This window comes from Caretta caretta, chromosome 15 (genome assembly GCF_965140235.1).
Source record: "Caretta caretta isolate rCarCar2 chromosome 15, rCarCar1.hap1, whole genome shotgun sequence".
Classification (NCBI taxonomy): Eukaryota; Metazoa; Chordata; order Testudines; family Cheloniidae; genus Caretta; species Caretta caretta.
In genome coordinates this window covers 26,200,205-26,217,147 of record NC_134220.1, presented here as the reverse complement: position 1 = coordinate 26,217,147, position 16,943 = coordinate 26,200,205, and the positions used below count along the sequence as shown (strand labels likewise).

General features: G+C 42.2%; 2 protein-coding genes and 1 long non-coding RNA gene across 7 annotated transcripts in view; 1 reads left to right on the top strand and 2 right to left on the bottom strand.

Annotated features, from left to right (window-relative positions):
* P2RX7 (purinergic receptor P2X 7) overlaps positions 1-5,745 on the bottom strand; it is a 32,843-nt gene extending 27,098 nt beyond the window's left edge. For all 3 annotated transcript variants that reach the window (XR_012665090.1, XM_048821806.2, XM_048821807.2), the window contains exons 1-3: positions 5,569-5,745; positions 1,470-1,602; positions 840-911 (exon numbers count right to left, since the gene is read on the bottom strand). Coding sequence is in view for 2 of the 3 variants with exons in the window: in XM_048821806.2 (XP_048677763.2) it covers positions 840-911; positions 1,470-1,602; positions 5,569-5,693 (330 nt within the window). In the remaining variant the exon portion in view is untranslated. The remainder of the gene's footprint in view (positions 1-839; positions 912-1,469; positions 1,603-5,568) is intronic.
* Positions 5,746-8,480: 2,735 nt separating this feature from the next.
* On the bottom strand, positions 8,481-10,946 carry LOC125623015 (uncharacterized). The gene is made up of 2 exons (XR_007352879.2): positions 10,408-10,946; positions 8,481-9,096 (listed from the first exon to the last, which is right to left on the bottom strand). It is a non-coding gene; the product is annotated as an uncharacterized LOC125623015 (long non-coding RNA).
* A 67-nt stretch (positions 10,947-11,013) lies between these two features.
* The window catches only part of IFT81 (intraflagellar transport 81), a 66,748-nt gene continuing 60,818 nt past the window's right edge, over positions 11,014-16,943 (top strand). The window contains exons 1-4 of one of the 3 annotated variants that reach the window (XM_048821691.2): positions 11,014-11,139; positions 12,770-12,922; positions 13,767-13,870; positions 14,723-14,903. In XM_048821691.2, coding sequence (XP_048677648.1) covers positions 12,779-12,922; positions 13,767-13,870; positions 14,723-14,903 — 429 coding nt within the window. In that variant the 5' untranslated portion in view covers positions 11,014-11,139; positions 12,770-12,778. The remainder of the gene's footprint in view (positions 11,140-12,769; positions 12,923-13,766; positions 13,871-14,722; positions 14,904-16,943) is intronic. The other 2 variants (XM_075120052.1, XM_048821690.2) reach the window with 2 other exon arrangements.

Below are 16,943 nucleotides of genomic sequence, written 5' to 3'. Positions count from 1 at the left end.
GCCTCAGGTCTCTATCCACACAAATTTGGTCCTTATTTATTAACTAACTGCTGTGTTTGTCTTATACATCAAAACTGTAAAACAGAACAGATCAGATAAAGAGCCTCTGGTAGCTTTTGGTTTTTTAACTTTCCTTGGTTTGCAGTAACATTTTATTCCCTATCATTTGTATCCTTTTCCATTTGGCGAATACTGAGTCTCACCTAGCCTATGGAGCGCAAGCCAATCTGACAGTGGATTGTTTAGTTCCTTATTTGTTAAGAGCACATATACGCTGTAGCCAATAACAGTCAACTCATTTCTGCAAACTCAGGTCTCTTCTAATAACTATATGAATGAACGCATAGGAGAACTGCAATTGGCTACAAATTTTGACCAGAAATAAAAGAAAAAGACCCAAGCATGATCAAGCTTAGAATTACAGCACAGCAGATTACTGCAGAGAAGCTGGCAACAATTCTCTAACCCCACTGTTCCTCCTAGTTGCACTTTATACCAAGGGGTGAATCCAGATGTGTTGAACAAGAAGAACAAATGCATGGGGAGAGTGTGACCCAGGTGAAGGTTTGGCTGCAGGGTCTTTGGTGTGGTACATCACACCAATGCCAGTTGATTCTCTGAGAAAAGCAAAAGGGCGGAGGGGAAAAAAAGGAATAACTAGACTAGTTTTTGCATGTTGCTGAATGAAATAAAGAAGCAGAGGAAGACAAAGCAATGTTCACTTGTGCAAAATTGCCATAATCATGAGCCACTAATTAATGTTTGAGGCTGCTATGGATTACTTCTGCCAAAGAATGCTATGTTATGCAGGTGGGAAATCACTTACAAAATGCAGTTACCTCAGGACAAACACTTTGAAACTGGTTTTCTGTCATGATTATGTTGGTTATCACAAAAAAAGAGTCTATTCCCTATACAGAGAGAAAAGAAAACAGTAAGTCTCAATAAAATACTATGTGCCACATTCTCATCTCAGTCACCCCTGTGTTAATCCACAGGGACACCACTAAAGACAAATGGGCCTGGTTCTAATCTCACTCACACCAGCGTAAATCAGGAGTAACTCCATTGAACTCAATAAAGTTCTTCCACTGTAAAACTGGTGGAGGATCCATATTTGGATCTCAGTGATGCTAGTGTAAATCAGGAATAATTCTATTAACTTCAGTGGAATTACACCAGGACTGAATTTCTTCCTACATTTTCTGTTACTAAAATAAAAAATTACTTGTTGTAGAAACACCAAGTTTGTTAAAAATCCCATAAAAAGACATTTTTAATTTTTTTTCCGATGCTTAAAAGTTACTGCTCCCAATTTACAGCCTTCTTAATTCACGCTCACAAATACAACTGCCTCTCTTGTTGATATGTTAAAATCATTGAGCAGTAGGACAAAGACACATGCCAGGAAAGCAACAGCATGTATCAATGGAAGTCAGATGCTGTCCTGACCTTAAACGGAGACTCACCTGCATGGGAATAGTGTATTCGGCTGTGTCCCAGATTCTTGAGTCAGTCTGAACTACTCCTTTCACTTTAGTGTGAACTGAGCTGATCACAGAGTCCTTTTTCTGATACCGTTTGTCGGTGAGAAGCACATAACTAACCAAACAAAATGGAAAGCACAAATGAACCCACTGAAATGGGTTGAAATGACAGTCATTTCTTGGCATGATTATTTGAAAAAGTGTACTGTAAATTAAAAGCCATATTAAATTTTTTCAAGAAATTTGGGATCTTGTCATGCGTTGAATGCATTTTTCAGGCCAATTGCCTCAGTGATACCATTGCAATCCCATTGACCCTGATGGGATTGCACTGATGTATGTAAGGGACATTGTATAGTGTAGTTGTGTACTATTAGGGTGAAATCCTGGCCCCACTGAAATCAATGGCAAAGTTCCCCACTAATTTCAAGGGGGCTTGAAACAGCTCCCTTTGCATTTCATCTCGTGCAAAGGCCACATGACAAGGGACCCATTAAAAGCAGTACCAATCGCAGCTCATAAGTCTCTTCAGATTGCTTAATGTCATCTTCATGTGCTAAGAGGTCAATCTGAAAGGCTTCTCTTTAAAATAAAATCGGGCTTTCCATACACTACTGTTATTTTTAAAAGGTCACCACCAACCTAAACTTAGCCTAATATTTGCATTCTGTAAAAACAAGTTTTTATAAAACCTAAGGCCAATATAAATGCTATCCTATTCCAGTTAAATCGTTGTTTGGAAATAAATAAATAGCCACTCACCCCACCGCTGCAGCCTCTGGCACCAAAACACTGCAGCACCAAGTACCTGAAAGTGTCCCTAGTTATTGTCTTGGGGTAACATTTTCAAAAATGCCTAAGTGACTTTGGAGTCTAAGTTCCACTGACTTTCAATGAGACAGACTCCTAAGAAAACCTGGCTTTGTGCTGGAAATGGCCCACCTGTTGATCACTTTAGATAAGCTATTACCAGCAGGACAGTGGGGTGGGAGGAGGTATTGTTTCATATTCTCTGTGTGTATATAAAGTCTGCTGCAGTTTCCACGGTATACATCTGATGAAGTGAGCTGTAGCTCACGAAAGCTCATGCTCAAATAAATTGGTTAGTCTCTAAGGTGCCACAAGTACTCCTTTTCTTTTTGCTAAGTCATTTAGGCGCTTTTCAAAATTTTACTCTTGATGCATTTTCACTGTCCAAAATGAGAGAAATGCAAAAAGTAAAAAAAGGGCATAAATAAGTGCCTCCTAAACTGGATTCTAGAACGAGAGTTTAAAAAGTTATTAAGGCTTTTGGATGTCTCCATTTTGGGTCCCTAAATAAAGAATATTAAAGGGACCTGACTTCTAGAAAGTGCTGAGCCCTCTGCCCTTTGAAAATCAAGCCCTTTCAGGAGTTTCAGGTTAAACGCCCAAAATCACTAACCGTTTTGGAAAACGTAGGCCTGAACATTTTCCCTCTGTTAATAATCTAATGCATTACCAACAACATAAGGAAGGAAATATATTTGTTTACAATTGTTTTTTAAAAGTTGACAGTGACCTTTTAAGAGTCACTAGCATCCATTGCTTCTGCAGCATGAGGTGTGCAAACGTGATGGGTCAAACTCATGAAACTGACCATTTCTAAAACTTTTGTAAAAAGAAAAGGAGTACTTGTGGCACCTTAGAGACTAACCAATTTATGTGAGCATAAGCTTTCGTGAGCTACAGCTCACTTCATCGGATGCATACTGTGGAAACTCCAGAAGACATTATATACACAGAGACCATGAAACAATACCTCCTCCCACCCCACTCTCCTGCTGGTAATAGCTTATCTAAAGTGATCACTCTCCTTATAATGTGTATGATAATCAAGTTGGGCCATTTCCAGCACAAATCCAGGTTTTCACACCCTCCACTCCCCTCCCCTCCCACACACAAACTCACTCTCCTGCTGGTAATAGCCCATCCAAAGTGACCACTCTCTTTACACTCTTTACACTCTCACAAGTCTTGGGAGACAGGCCAGTCCTTGCCTACAGACAGCCCCGCAACCTGAAGCAAATACTCACCAACAACCACATACCACACAACAGAACCACTAACCCAGGAACTTATCCTTGCAACAAAGCCCGTTGCCAACTGTGCCCACATATCTATTCAGGGGACACCATCACAGGGCCTAATAACATCAGCCACACTATCAGAGGCTCGTTCACCTGCACATCCACCAATGTGATATATGCCATCATGTGCCAGCAATGCCCCTCTGCCATGTACATTGGTCAAACTGGACAGTCTCTACGTAAAAGAATAAATGGACACAAATCAGATGTCAAGAATTATAACATTCATAAACCAGTCGGAGAACACTTCAATCTCTCTGGTCACGCAATCACAGACATGAAGGTCGCTATCTTAAAACAAAAAAACTTCAAATCCAGACTCCAGCGAGAAACTGCTGAATTGGAATTCATTTGCAAATTGGATACTATTAATTTAGGCTTAAATAGAGACTGGGAGTGGCTAAGTCATTATGCAAGGTAGCCTGTTTCCTCTTGTTTTTTCCTACCCCCCCCCCCATATGTTCTGGTTTAACTTGGATTTAAACTTGGAGAGTGGTCAGTTTAGATGAGCTATTACCAGCAGGAGAGTGAGTTTGTGTGTGTATGGGGGTGGGGAGATGTGAGAAAACCTGGATTTGTGCAGGAAATAGCCCGACTTGATTATGTAAAGAGTTGTCACATTGGATGGGCTAGCACCAGCAGGAGAGTGAATTTGTGTGGGGGGGTGGAGGGTGAGAAAACCTGGATTTGTGCTGGAAATGGCCCACCTGATGATCACTTTAGATAAGCTATTACCAGCAGGACAGTGGGGTGGGAGGAGGTATTGTTTTATGATCTCTGTGTGTATATAAAGTCTGCTGCAGTTTCCACGGTATGCATCCGATGAAGTGAGCTGTAGCTCACGAAAGCTCATGCTCAAATAAATTGGTTAGTCTCTAAGGTGCCACAAGTACTCCTTTTCTCTTTACAATGTGTATGATAATCAAGGTGGGCCATTTCCAGCACAAATCCAGGTTTTCTCACTCCCCCCCCCTTCCAAAACTTTTGTGTAAGTTCAGAAGACACTGTCCACATTAAATAATGGCATCTAAAAAGGGTTTCTTTTCACAGACAAGTCTGTGATTTAGTTGACTGAGTCAGCACTATTTCAGTTAACAAATAAAAATTTCAGGGGTGAAAAACTGTGTCTAGAATGTGTAACTGTGAAGCAACTGACTAAATCAATTGTCAGTTTTAAAATCACTCCTAATTTACTATTTTTTCTGCCTCTGAGGTGTTTTCTACAGTCAGTCTTTCCCCTCTTGAGAAGAGTGATTTGGGACAGTCATGCTGCTGCAGCAGATCTCAGCAACAATTTGGAAATGGTGCCTTAATTAGACAATAGCACTTCTTACAAGTTTATTGCCAGTGCAATTGGTATCAGCTGCTCAATGTGTAAAAGCACCCATCCGTAATAATTAACCATATTTTATTAATAACTAAAGACATTGGTCAGCAAATATTATTGCTGAAAGCAGCCCCAGTTTTGAGGCAAACAGGAAAACATCTGCCCTTTATGGTCCCAGACCTATGCACTTAATAGTCATGAAACCCTGTTTCTAAGAATTGATGCCCTGGGTGACCCCTTGGGTAACTTGAATGGCAGATCTACCCCTGGACTCTCAAGGCCAGGTTCTGATTTCAGTTACATCAGTGTAAATCTGAGGTAAGTCTACTGACTGTGTAAATGAAACCAGACAGCCCTGTTGGAAAAGAAACTACATTCAGGCACTTTTTATTAGGAGGATGAGAGAAGAATATGCAGGACCACACCTCCAGCAGCCAACTCCCTGTTCTAAACAGCCACTCTATAGGATCCTTCCTGTTACCACACAATACTGTTCTGCCTTTAAAAAGCAACAACAACTGATTTATGTTGGTCCTCTAGTACAGAGTGAAAAAGTTCTCTGTACTTGTTGAAGGCTGAGTCCTAAACATTCAGACAATCACCCACATAAGAAACACATTTGCTCATCTAGTTACTTTTAACTTACCAAACATACAGGAAGACAATCATATGGAAGGTCCATTTCAAACTCCCATAGGAAACGCTCTGAAAACGGACAACTTTAGAAGTTTCATATTCACATAAATTCTTCAAACTGCAAAATGCAGCCATTATTATCACTTCCTTTGGAATCTACGCTCTCAAGAACTGTAGCCACTTGATTCTGTCTACTTCCACCCCCACAACTCCCTTAGGCAGGCCACACCACTTAAAGGCACAGTAAGAAAACCATTTGCATTACTAGCATGGAAGCTGAATAAACTGAGTATATTATGCTCTTTAAAGAAAGATCATTATTTATTGTTAATCAGTAGCAAGAAAATGGGTTAAAGTATGCCAACTGCTTTACCTATGGACAAATAAAATACAAAGAACCATATTAATCCCTGTTGCATCTTCATTAAAATCAAAGCAATTATGCAAGAGATGAATTTGGACTGTTTGTTGACTAAAATACAATGGTCCACAGCCACCCACACTATGTTGGACAAAGACAGTTTTCAGCGGAGGCATATTTCTGGAATTCCTTTTATTTGGACATTGCAAATATGCTTTAACATTTTGAATATTCAGGATTTTTAAAAAGCAAAAGCGTCAAATGCATTAATACTCCTATGATGTCCTCCAAAATAGCCTGGCTATTCATATCAATGTCCTAGGATCCAAGATCTAATTTCCTGCTAAATTCTCAGCCATGATCCTTCTGTTGGCAAATTCTTATCTTTCTGAACATCCACTGGAAATCTTGTTCACAGTGTTGTTGTAGCCATGTTGGTCCCAGGATGTTAGAGAGACAAGAAGTTGGTCCAATAGAAGATATCACCTCACCCAGTTTGTCACTGGAAATCTTGATTCTCACTGAACAAATGGGGATGTGCCAGACACTTATTGAAGGCTCATGAGCTGTAGAGTGGCTCTCGAGGGCTGGTGAATGCCCTCAAGTCCTACTGATTTCACTTGGCATCTCACAGGTTCAGACTTCATTAGTTTAAAATGTGCATTAGGGGCCTGGTCCCACAGCCTGAAGTCAATAGAGTTTTTCAGTAAACTTCTATGGAAGCAGGAGCAGAGTTGAAATCCAGCAACAGCCTCTCATTTACTCTAGCCCAAGCTAGGAAGCCTTAAAGAATGCATTGGGCCTGAAAGAAGATGGGAGAGTGAGCTGTGTTATCCACCTGTTTCTCCTTCAGGCCTCCAGAGCACCTAGAACTGCCCAGTGCAGCTCACAGTCTGTGCTCAACAGCACCATCTCCAAATGCCACTACAGTTCTGTTCTGTTTCTTTATGATCCTACTGACAGAAGATTGCATGGGGTAAAGACATGAGAACAGGAAGGAGAAGAAGGATCTGCTATCTAATCAGGGTTTGTCACTGGCTTGTTGTATGGTCTTATTAATAGATTCCAAGGCCAGAAGGGATCATTGTGATCATCTAGTCTGACCTCCTGTATAACATAGGCCATAGAACTTCCCCAAAATAATTCCCAGAGTAGACCTTTTAGCAAAACATCCACTCTTGATATAAAAATTGTCAATGTTGAAGAATGCACCCTTGGAGAATCTTGGTCAACTCACTTTCCCTCTCAGTGCTTCCTGTTCCTCCTCTGTAAAATGGGGGTTATGATACATATGCACCTGCCAGGGATTCATCGTTAACGGTTATGAAATGGGTTGCTTGATATCAGTCCAGTTCCCAGGGGACAGGTATCCACATCAGGGGGCCCACAAAATACACTAGCTGGCTCCATTGTTAGTATTCTCAGCAGAGGCCAAAGATTGTAGGGATCATAAAGACTCTTCTTTGCATATGTACAATGTGCCTCAGGTGGCACATGACCAGGATTAATCACTGAAGACTGATCTCTCTCTGTTCCCTGCAGGTACAGTTAGACAGGCACAGGAGAGGAACAGTAGAAGTAGGCTACTTAAGCTGTTTCTGCCTGGGCTGTTTATAGTTCTCAACCCAGCCCCTCTCATCAATACCAAATTCACAGGACATTTTTAGAAATAAATTAAGAAGTTCCAGAGCCAGCAGAGGCTGATGACTGTGCTTTGCACAGTGACACCCTTATTCTCCAAGAGAGGGCAGTGCTACCTCAACACAGGCCAAAATATCACCATAGGACAGCGTCCCAGTCAGGGATTCACTGTACAATAGTCCAAATTCACTGAAGCAACTTTGCATTGCTCCGATCTACCTACAAAGGCTAGTAGGACACACCTGAGTATACCCCAGAGGTTTGAAAACATTGGGCTAAATGCAAAAATGAGTCTAAAGGAGACTATGCTAGTGAAGCTTACACCTTGTTCTGGCTCCATTAAGGACTTGATTCTTTGTTGCCTTGAACCTTGCATAGTCATTTGTACCAGTGTAAAGTGGGTGTGATACGCTACCAAATTAGAATGTTAATGCTGTATGCCCACTCTGCACTGGTGTGAATGACCATGTAAAGTGCAGGGCAGTGGTCAAACAGGCCCTCAGTATGTGATTACACCAGATCAGACTCATAAGTAAGGCTCAGAGGGCCAATTTCCCTCTCTCCCTGTTGCTGTGTGAAAGACCCACATCAGAACCAAAGACTCAAGTACACAAAATAAACAAACTCATTAAGATAGACAGAGGCATTGTTTTCTATAATCTTTTTCAGTTTATAGTCACCTCAGGTTACATGTGACAGCAGCCGGCACAAGAAATCCTCAAAGTGTGATTTTAAGTTGGCAGAGTTTCTTGAAAATTGATTTACAATTCCCTACCACACAGGGGCAAATAGCACCTGGGGTAAGCAGGTACTTGTTCATAAAATCATAGAATCACAGTGGACATTGCCTGTGCCAGCACTGATTTTGTCCTGGGGTGCTGTGGTTTATAGTATACTATGCTGAGAAAGAAAAGGAGTACTTGTGGCACTAACCAATTTATTTGAGCATGAGCTTTCGTGAGCTACAGCTCACTTCATCAGATGTTTACCGTGGAAACTGCAGCAGACTTTATATACACACAGAGAATATGAAACAATACCTCCTCCCACCCCACTGTCCTGCAGCATATCAACAAACTTTGAAAAGTGTGATACAAAATAATAGCACAAAACAACACAGATTGGGATGGATCAAAGCAAGACCTGTGATACATCTAGGTACTTGAAAAGCCATACTGTAGAAATGGATTTTAATATAACACAGTCAGATTTAAGTGCCCATTCCCTGATTTATAACAAAAAGGAAAAACAACAGGACTTGGATTCCATCTGGGACAAAGACTTGCTCTTCAGAGTGTCTTCTTTTCTTCCTAAGCACACTCACATTAACTTCTTCCATCCAGTTGGGATCTGACCTTAGCAGCCAGGCCAGATACATTCATTTCCTTTCCCATGGATGCTTCCATATAAGGTGATCTCTCTTTTGCTGTTGAGCATGATTTCTATTTGCTCAGGTTCCTTTCCACTCTGATTTGCTGGCTTTCATGGTTGAGCTCCCCTCACAGATTCACAAGGCAGTCATACATGCAGTAGTGTCTGTAAGGGAGAGTAGGGCTGTGACACTTTATATGGCACTCAAACCAACTCCTTCTTTACCTGAATACTCTTCATCCTCTTTATAAAAATGAATGGGTCTGATTCTGTGCTGGGCCTCCTGACAGACACAGCCCAAGGGGTGATGGCAAACCTGGCTTTAAACCACCTTTGTGTTGCCTTGATTTTGGGCCACTGTGGGGGGCTGAAATAGTCTGTGCTGTAAGGTAAAAGAACCTCAGCAGCAGCCTCCTTGTGGCTGTACCACATCCCAGAATCCTCATAGCTCTGAATGCAACAGGCACATCCCCTCATTGGGACTGGCAAAGGGGGACTTATGTTGCCTCTATGCTGCTCCAGCATGGGGAATTCTCCCCTGGTCCTTTGTGGCCCCTATATACCCCCAGAACAGCTCGTAGGGGCCAGAATTGGCACTAATAGCTCCATAGGAAGACACTCTCCCCCTGTGTAGTACAAATACTCTAAACACTCAGTTGAGGAAAAGAGAGCTTAAAAAAATTTAGGAAAACATGTGAAAGGAAAGTGAATCTCTTCCAGTAACTAGTAAATAAACAGGATTACTAAACTCAGTATAAAGACTACTAGTAGCAAAGGAACATGATCTAAAGTGTTTTTAAAAGGGCAAAACAAAAGGAAGTATTTTTTCACACAACGCACAGTCAAGCTGTGGAACTCTTTGCCAGAGGATGTTGTGAAGGCCAAGACTATAACAGCATTCAAAAAAGAACTAGATAAGTTCATGGAGGATAGGTCCATCAATAGCTATTAGCCAGGGATGGTGTCCCTAGCCTCTGTTTGCCAGAAGCTGGGAATGGGTGAGAGGGGATGGATCACTTGATGATTACCTGTTCTGTTCATTCCCTCTGAAGCACCTGGCATTGGTCACTATCAGAAGACAGGATACTGGGCTAGATGGACCATTGGTCTGACCCAATCTGGCTATTCTTATGAAATCTATGCACTAGTCTTTTCAGGATTGAGATATTATACAGGTATAAATCAAGAGTATCTCCTTTTCTGTTAATAGAGTCACACTAGAATGAGAAGAGAATTAAGTTCTCCATCTTGGAAACAGAAAACACAGCTCACATACAGCATATCAGAAAATAAAATAAGACATACAAAGTTAAATTCTTTACATTTGCAAATCATTTACACACCCTGATTCTGAAAAAGAATAAACATTAGAAGGGGATGATTAACAGATTGCAAGCTATTTATTTTTGAATACAACTGGAATCATTTTGGAATTCCAGAGATGATAAAATTGCAAAGACTGGTATATGCACCCACCTGCCTGAAATGGGTTACACGGTTATTTTCTCCAACGTGATTCATATCTATTTGTTAGCAATTATGGACAGTCAGATACTTGGGTAATCAGGTCCAAATGAAAAAGAAAACCAAAACAAATGTTCTCATTTCCTCATTTTACTCCTTTGTCAAATGAGAGAATTTCTTGGGCCTACAGGCTTAATTCAATAATTCTCCTAAAGCAATTTGTTACCTCCTGATGAAAAGGGCTCAATGGGAGACCGAGTTACTAATAAGCCCCAGCAGAAATGAGGACTGACTGTGGTGAAAGGAAAGGTGCTGGAAGCAACCCTAGAGCTCCGCTGGATGAAGCCCACTTCTGGCCAGGTCAGAGGCAGCCCAGCTGGTGATACACACTGCAAAGTGGGCAGCTCACGCCCGTGTGCCAGGTGGAGTCACAGCTAGGGGAGCGCCCAGGCAGGGTTGCCAATGGGGGGGGCCCACTCCGGCTCCACCTTTACACCGCCTGCCCCTGCAGGGGAAGCAGAGAGAGCACTGCCTCAAGCTGCGCATGCGCCTCTCCTCCCCGGCTTGGAGGGCAATGGCCCGTTCCTGTGCGCCAGCCGTCATATACGCCACGTGACCGGAAGTAAGGGTTCCACTCTGCCCTAGCAACCGTTACCAAGGGCTTGGTAACTAGGAGAAAAACTCTTGGGGAGAAGGAGAAGGAGGAGGGGGGAACGACAACGGGTAGCTGGGGCAGGAGGTCAGGTAACGGGGGCCGGGGTGGGGCCTTGCGGGGAGCAGCGCCGAGGTTCCTAGCGGCCGGCCCCGGGGGCTTTGGGGTAGATGCAGCGGTCCCAGCCGTCCCGGTTGTAGGGAGTAACACGGGGAGGCCCGGGCAGCCATGGGGGCGTGTCCTGCTCTGGAGAAGGATCCGGGGCCCCCTGGCATCCCGGAGGTCGGTCTCTGTTGCAAGGAAGAATACAGAGGTTCCCGGCAGCCAGTGGGATCAGGTCCCTCTGTGAGAATTGATATGGGGTCCCCCAGGTCCCCAGAGGAATCGGTCCCTGCTGAGGGTCCCCATCAGTCTCACTGTACAGAGTGATGAGACACCCCCCCTCGGCACTCAGAGGGGAGGGTCCCTGCTTTGGGGAGGATATGGGGTCCTCTGTCACCCATAGGGATCCGTCCCTGCTTTGGGGAGGATATGGGGGAAGGGATAGCTCAGTGGTTTGAGCATTGGCCTGCTAAACCCAGGGTTGTGAGTTCAATCCTTGAGGGGGCCATTTAGGGATCTGGGGCAAAAATTTGGGATTGGGCCCTGCTTTGAGCAGGGCGTTGGACTAGATGACCTCCTGAAGTCCCTTTCAACCCTGATATTCTATGATTCTATTCTATGGGGTCCTCTGGAATGCATCGGGCTTGTTCCTTGCTGTGCGGGGAGGATCTGGGATTCCCTTGGCACCCGTAGGGGTCAGTCCCTGCTATGGGGTCCCCCTGATACCTATAGAGGTCTCTGCTACAGGAAGTGATACCCTATGCAGTAATTGCAGCCAGGCTGAAATGACCCACAAGGGCTTCTTGAGCCCATGAACTACTTTTTGCTAGTAAATACAAATGTTTCAATGTACATTTCTTTCTGTGGTCTAAACTAAAACGTTAGGTCAACCCAACTAGGTCATTCAGGAGTGTGAAAAATCCACACTGCTGAATGACTAGTTAAATCAACATAACCCCCCACGTAGACAGCTGTAGGTCGATTGAAAAATTCTACCATCGACAGTTACCCCCTCTCGGTGAGGTGGATTAGCTATCCCCATGGGAGAACTCCTCCTTCTGGTGTAGGTAATGTCTACACCAGTGTTTCCCAAACTTTTTTGGCCACGGAACACTTTTTAGCCTGTTACGGAACACTTATAATATTATTTTGTAGTTGTTTGGTTTTCAAATAAAAAATTCCATGATTTATGCTCAAATATATTTTATTTTATAAAACAAAGCAAAAATACAAATTTAAAATAACTTGAACTAACAATTTCTAACTGGAAAGCTTTTATAAAGTAGTACAAAAATCAAGTGCAAGAGTCAAAATTAAATTCTAGATTCTTTTGTGGAACACCTATTCACATCGTGGGGAACACCAGTGTTCCGCGAAACACAGTTTGGAAAACGCTGGTCTACACTGAAGTGCTACAGTTTCAAATGTAGACAAGCCCTCATGGTAAAAGGAAATGCACTAGGCAGGGTTTGCAGGCTTCCTGTCTTGCAGCATCCCTCTCTCCCCCCAGCTCTATGCATCCGTCACAAGAGTTTTATGGCATACAGAGGTTCACAGATTTCATTACATCTGTTCTACTGAGTGGATTTTTCCCCCTCCCGCTCTCTCTTTTGTTTTCAGGACCCAATTATGAGTGATCAAATCAAATCAATTGTTGAGAAGCTCAATAAGGAGCCTTTTAAGAAGAACTATAATTTAATCACATTTGACTCACTGGAGTCAATGCAGCTATTGCAGCTTCTCAATGATGTTCTGGGGGAGATTGACCCAAAGGTAAGGATGGAGTTTAAACATGGGCATTAGAAGGCTTGCTCTCAAGAGTGGTGGAAGCAGAAATCATGCAGAAAATCTCCATTTGCAGCTAATTTTGTATATTTTATGGCATATGTTTGCTTTACATATGTAGATTGTTCTAGTCTTCGAGAGTTAAATGTGCACGTCCAGAAGAGAATCCTTTCTATCTAGTTATTTTTTGGCAAACTAGAAAATGCTGGAGACCAGCCATCTTAAATTGCTGATTAGGAATCAGAATGTGAATCTTGATCTTATTCTTACATTTCTTTCATCTAAAGGACAAAATTCTGGCTGGCCATTGGTCACATGTACAGGGTGGGAAGTGATCAGAAAGTGAACTCAGGGATGCAACTTTTACCCTTGTGCCCCACAAAGCAAAGGAGCTGACAGTCCACAATCCATCCTCGGGTTCTATGAGTGCTGACCTATGGAGGGGAATAGGTTTTTAGATCAGAAGGTGTGGGCCATATATCTGAGTAATGATCTTGCCCACAATGTAATCGTGGCCGCTATGCACCCTGTCTTATCAGGATTACTGCTACTCTTGGCAGAAGTAATCTGTATGACTGGCAGACTGTGGGCCCATGGCTAGCCAGAATACGGGTCTGAAATAAAGTTGCCTAAGCACACACATGGGGAAAGAGTCCAAAGGGAATCAGAATTTGGCTCTTAGAGTGGTGTTCTGTATGTGACACCTCACTTATGTCAGTCACATGTTATAATATATCATATAATGGGTGGATCAAGTCCCTTCCTTTAGATCTGCGAGGCTAACAATTTGACCTATGCATGGTAATACAGTATTTGTTTTTTTGCTTTTCAGCATGTTGTTGACATTAGAGAGGAGATGCCAGAGCAAACAGCTAAACGAATGTTGAGCCTTCTTGGTATCCTTAAATACAAACCTCCAGGAAGTATTACTGACCTGTAAGTATCAACTTGTTTATAGATAATGGCAAAATAAGTCTTTTAATTGCAGACCAATATTGAAATGATCTACTCTATGTAAAAATATTGTTTGTCTTCAGATTTTATAATTTGTTACCCGTAAGTCTGTCTTATTAATTGTTCTGCCATTGCCAATATCCTTTTCCTCGTTCAAAGAGAAAATGATACATTTGTACCAAATTCTTTCATTTTCAGACTCATTCATCAATATATCTCTATTTATAAGTTATTGTTTTGTTCTACTGTTTAAATAGTATATAGAAACTGATTGTTCCACTTAATATGCAGATGTTCTGAAAATATTTCTTCCATTAACCCCTAGGAGATGTACAGTGTATGGCACACTTAGCTTGTGGTAATAAAAAATTCAAGGGTTTGGGAGTTGCGTCTCAATCCTGTCCTTGTTGGTTTGCTCCACTGTTGTGCTACCTTCGCTTTTGTATCTTGTGATATTGAATAGGTTAGCCAGTAGAGGGTGCTGTATGACTAGTAGGGTCATCACCATCCCTTAGAGACCAGGCACATTGGTCTGTACTGCACTCATCCTGTACCACTTTGCAGGCTGGTAATCCAGGCCATTTTGAGATCTTCTAGTTTTCTGGAGGATACCTCAGAAACACAAGATCCATTGCTGCAGTCTTTGTTCACTGACTTCTGTGGGAATTCTGCCTGCATAAGGGTGGCAGAATCAGGCCCGTGGTCAGCAAACTGGCAGCAACATTAGAGAAAAGCATTAGCAGGTGGGGGAGGGAATCATAAAAATTGCTAATCGTGTTTGTTCCAAAGCAGTGTTCTTTATTTGGAGACTTACTGTTTTTTATTATTATTTAGGAGTACATTCCGCCAGGGTTTAGTTATTGGAAGCAAACCTGTGATTCATCCTGTCTTACACTGGCTCCTTCAACGGACTAATGAACTCAAGAAAAGAGCCTATCTGGCACGTTTCTTAATTAAACTTGAAGTGCCAGCTGAGTTTCTTCAGGATGATACTATGGCTGACACCAACAAACAGGTAGTGTTTCAGATGAATTTGCTACCCAGCTATTATTTTAAATTAATAAAATAGGTAAAAGGAAGGGCAAAGGGATGGTTTAGGGGATTATTGCTTGAGCAGACTAAGAAAAAATGTGTTTTTAAAAGTGTGTTAGCTACACCTTTTAAGTAAGTGGTGTTCAAAACCATGTTAACACCTAATGTAGACACGGTTTAATGCTTTTAAAAAACCATCACCAAGTGTTTAATATCTGAGCTAACATACATTTTTCCTATTCTAGACAAGGCCATGGAGTTTTTCACTGTAGGTAACTCATTGTAATCTGTCCCCAGACATTAGTGACTGCATGCCATTGTCTTCTGATTGCTTTTTGATTACTCAAGTAAAATTCATTGGTGGTCTATTCAATTTCTAGCAGACAGATATCTATGTCCTTTGGATAAACAAAGGACTTCCGTTGCCAATGCTGACATTCCAGCATTTTTTTGTGAATCTTAAATGTGGATCTTAAGTAATTAAACTGGGTGGGTCTGAAATTTAAAGCCAATGAAATGTAATTAAGATGTGTGTTCAGATTTAAATATTCTGAGCTACATGGTTAGTTAATTTCTATGCAGTATTTTTAGTGCATTTCATTAGTCATTCATAAAATCAATATTATGGAATGTTTGTAACAAGTAGCACTAAATACTTGTTATGCATCACGAAAGCTGTATAGCTGCATGGAGGTTTGGACAACCTCCCCCCCCTCTTTTTTTTGTAACCATCGTCAATCTCTGATTTAATAACTTAAAAATAACTAAACAGAAGCAGCAGTTAGAAAAAGGAATGTAGATTGTATATTTGTTCAGTATGTGGAAGTCCTAATTTGTATAAATATCCAACTCTCTTATTCCCATTACGTAAATTGTGTGCCTTTTTGGGATTAGAATAATATAACTATATTATTAAACTAATACTGTACAGCAGTGGTTCCCAAACTTGTTCCGCCGTTTGTGCAGGGAAAGCCCCTGGCAGGCCGGGCCGGTTTGTTTACCTGCCGCGTTTGTAGGTTTGGTTGATCGCAGCTCCCAGTGGCCATGTTTCGCTGTTCCAGGCCAATGGGAGCTGCTGGAAGCGGCGGTGCGCTGCTTCTTTTGCCGCCGCTTCCAGCAGCTCCCATTGGTCTGGAGCAGCGAACCGCGGCCACTGGGAGCCGTGATAGGCCGAATGTGCGGATGCGGCAGGTAAACGAATCGGCCCGGCCCGCCAGGGGCTTTTCCTGCACAGGCGGTGGAACAAGTTTGGGAACCACTGCTGTACTGACTAGTTCAAAATAGAAGCTGGAATAATATACCAGCTTTTATGCAATTTGACATTACCATGTGAGAGTATTTAAATGCTGATGAAGTTAATCAAGTTTCACTGACTGTATCTGGCTATGCAAATGTACAACGTATTTTAGGGGTAGACATCAACAATTCACATATGACTTCTTGGAAGTAGCATAGCTAATGCAGGTTTCTTTGGTACATGGGGTACTTTGCTTACTTGTATTTCTCCAATTACTTAAGCAGATGACTTGAAGAAATTACCAGTTTCCAGGCCATGCTGTCATCTGGGAATCAAATTGGCTGTAGTTTATATTAAATAACCAAGAAAACATAGACCTAAATCTCTGTGGCCAATCTTTGATGAACTTTCCCCCATGGCATTGATAGTCATGCCATCACTGAACCTATAAGCTTTCTTGGGTTGCTTGTGTGTTTCTCCTGTTGCATGTGCTGTGTGTACTCCTTCTCCAGCTGCCACTGACAGTTCCATCCAGTCAAACTGGCCAACCATACTCTTGTTATGGTCCAACATACTACACTGGGCCTTCACTCAAGTGTATCCCCCATTCATGAAATACTGAGTCTTTCTCATGTGGATACTATTGGCTTTAAGCCTCCCAACCCATAAGCTACTGGGAGATGGATCATCTGAGTGCAGCCTCTTCCCTGGATTGTGGAAAGAGGAATATGTCAAGCCACAGAAGAAAGCCAAAGAAAATACCAGCTATGCACACTTCTCCGTGAG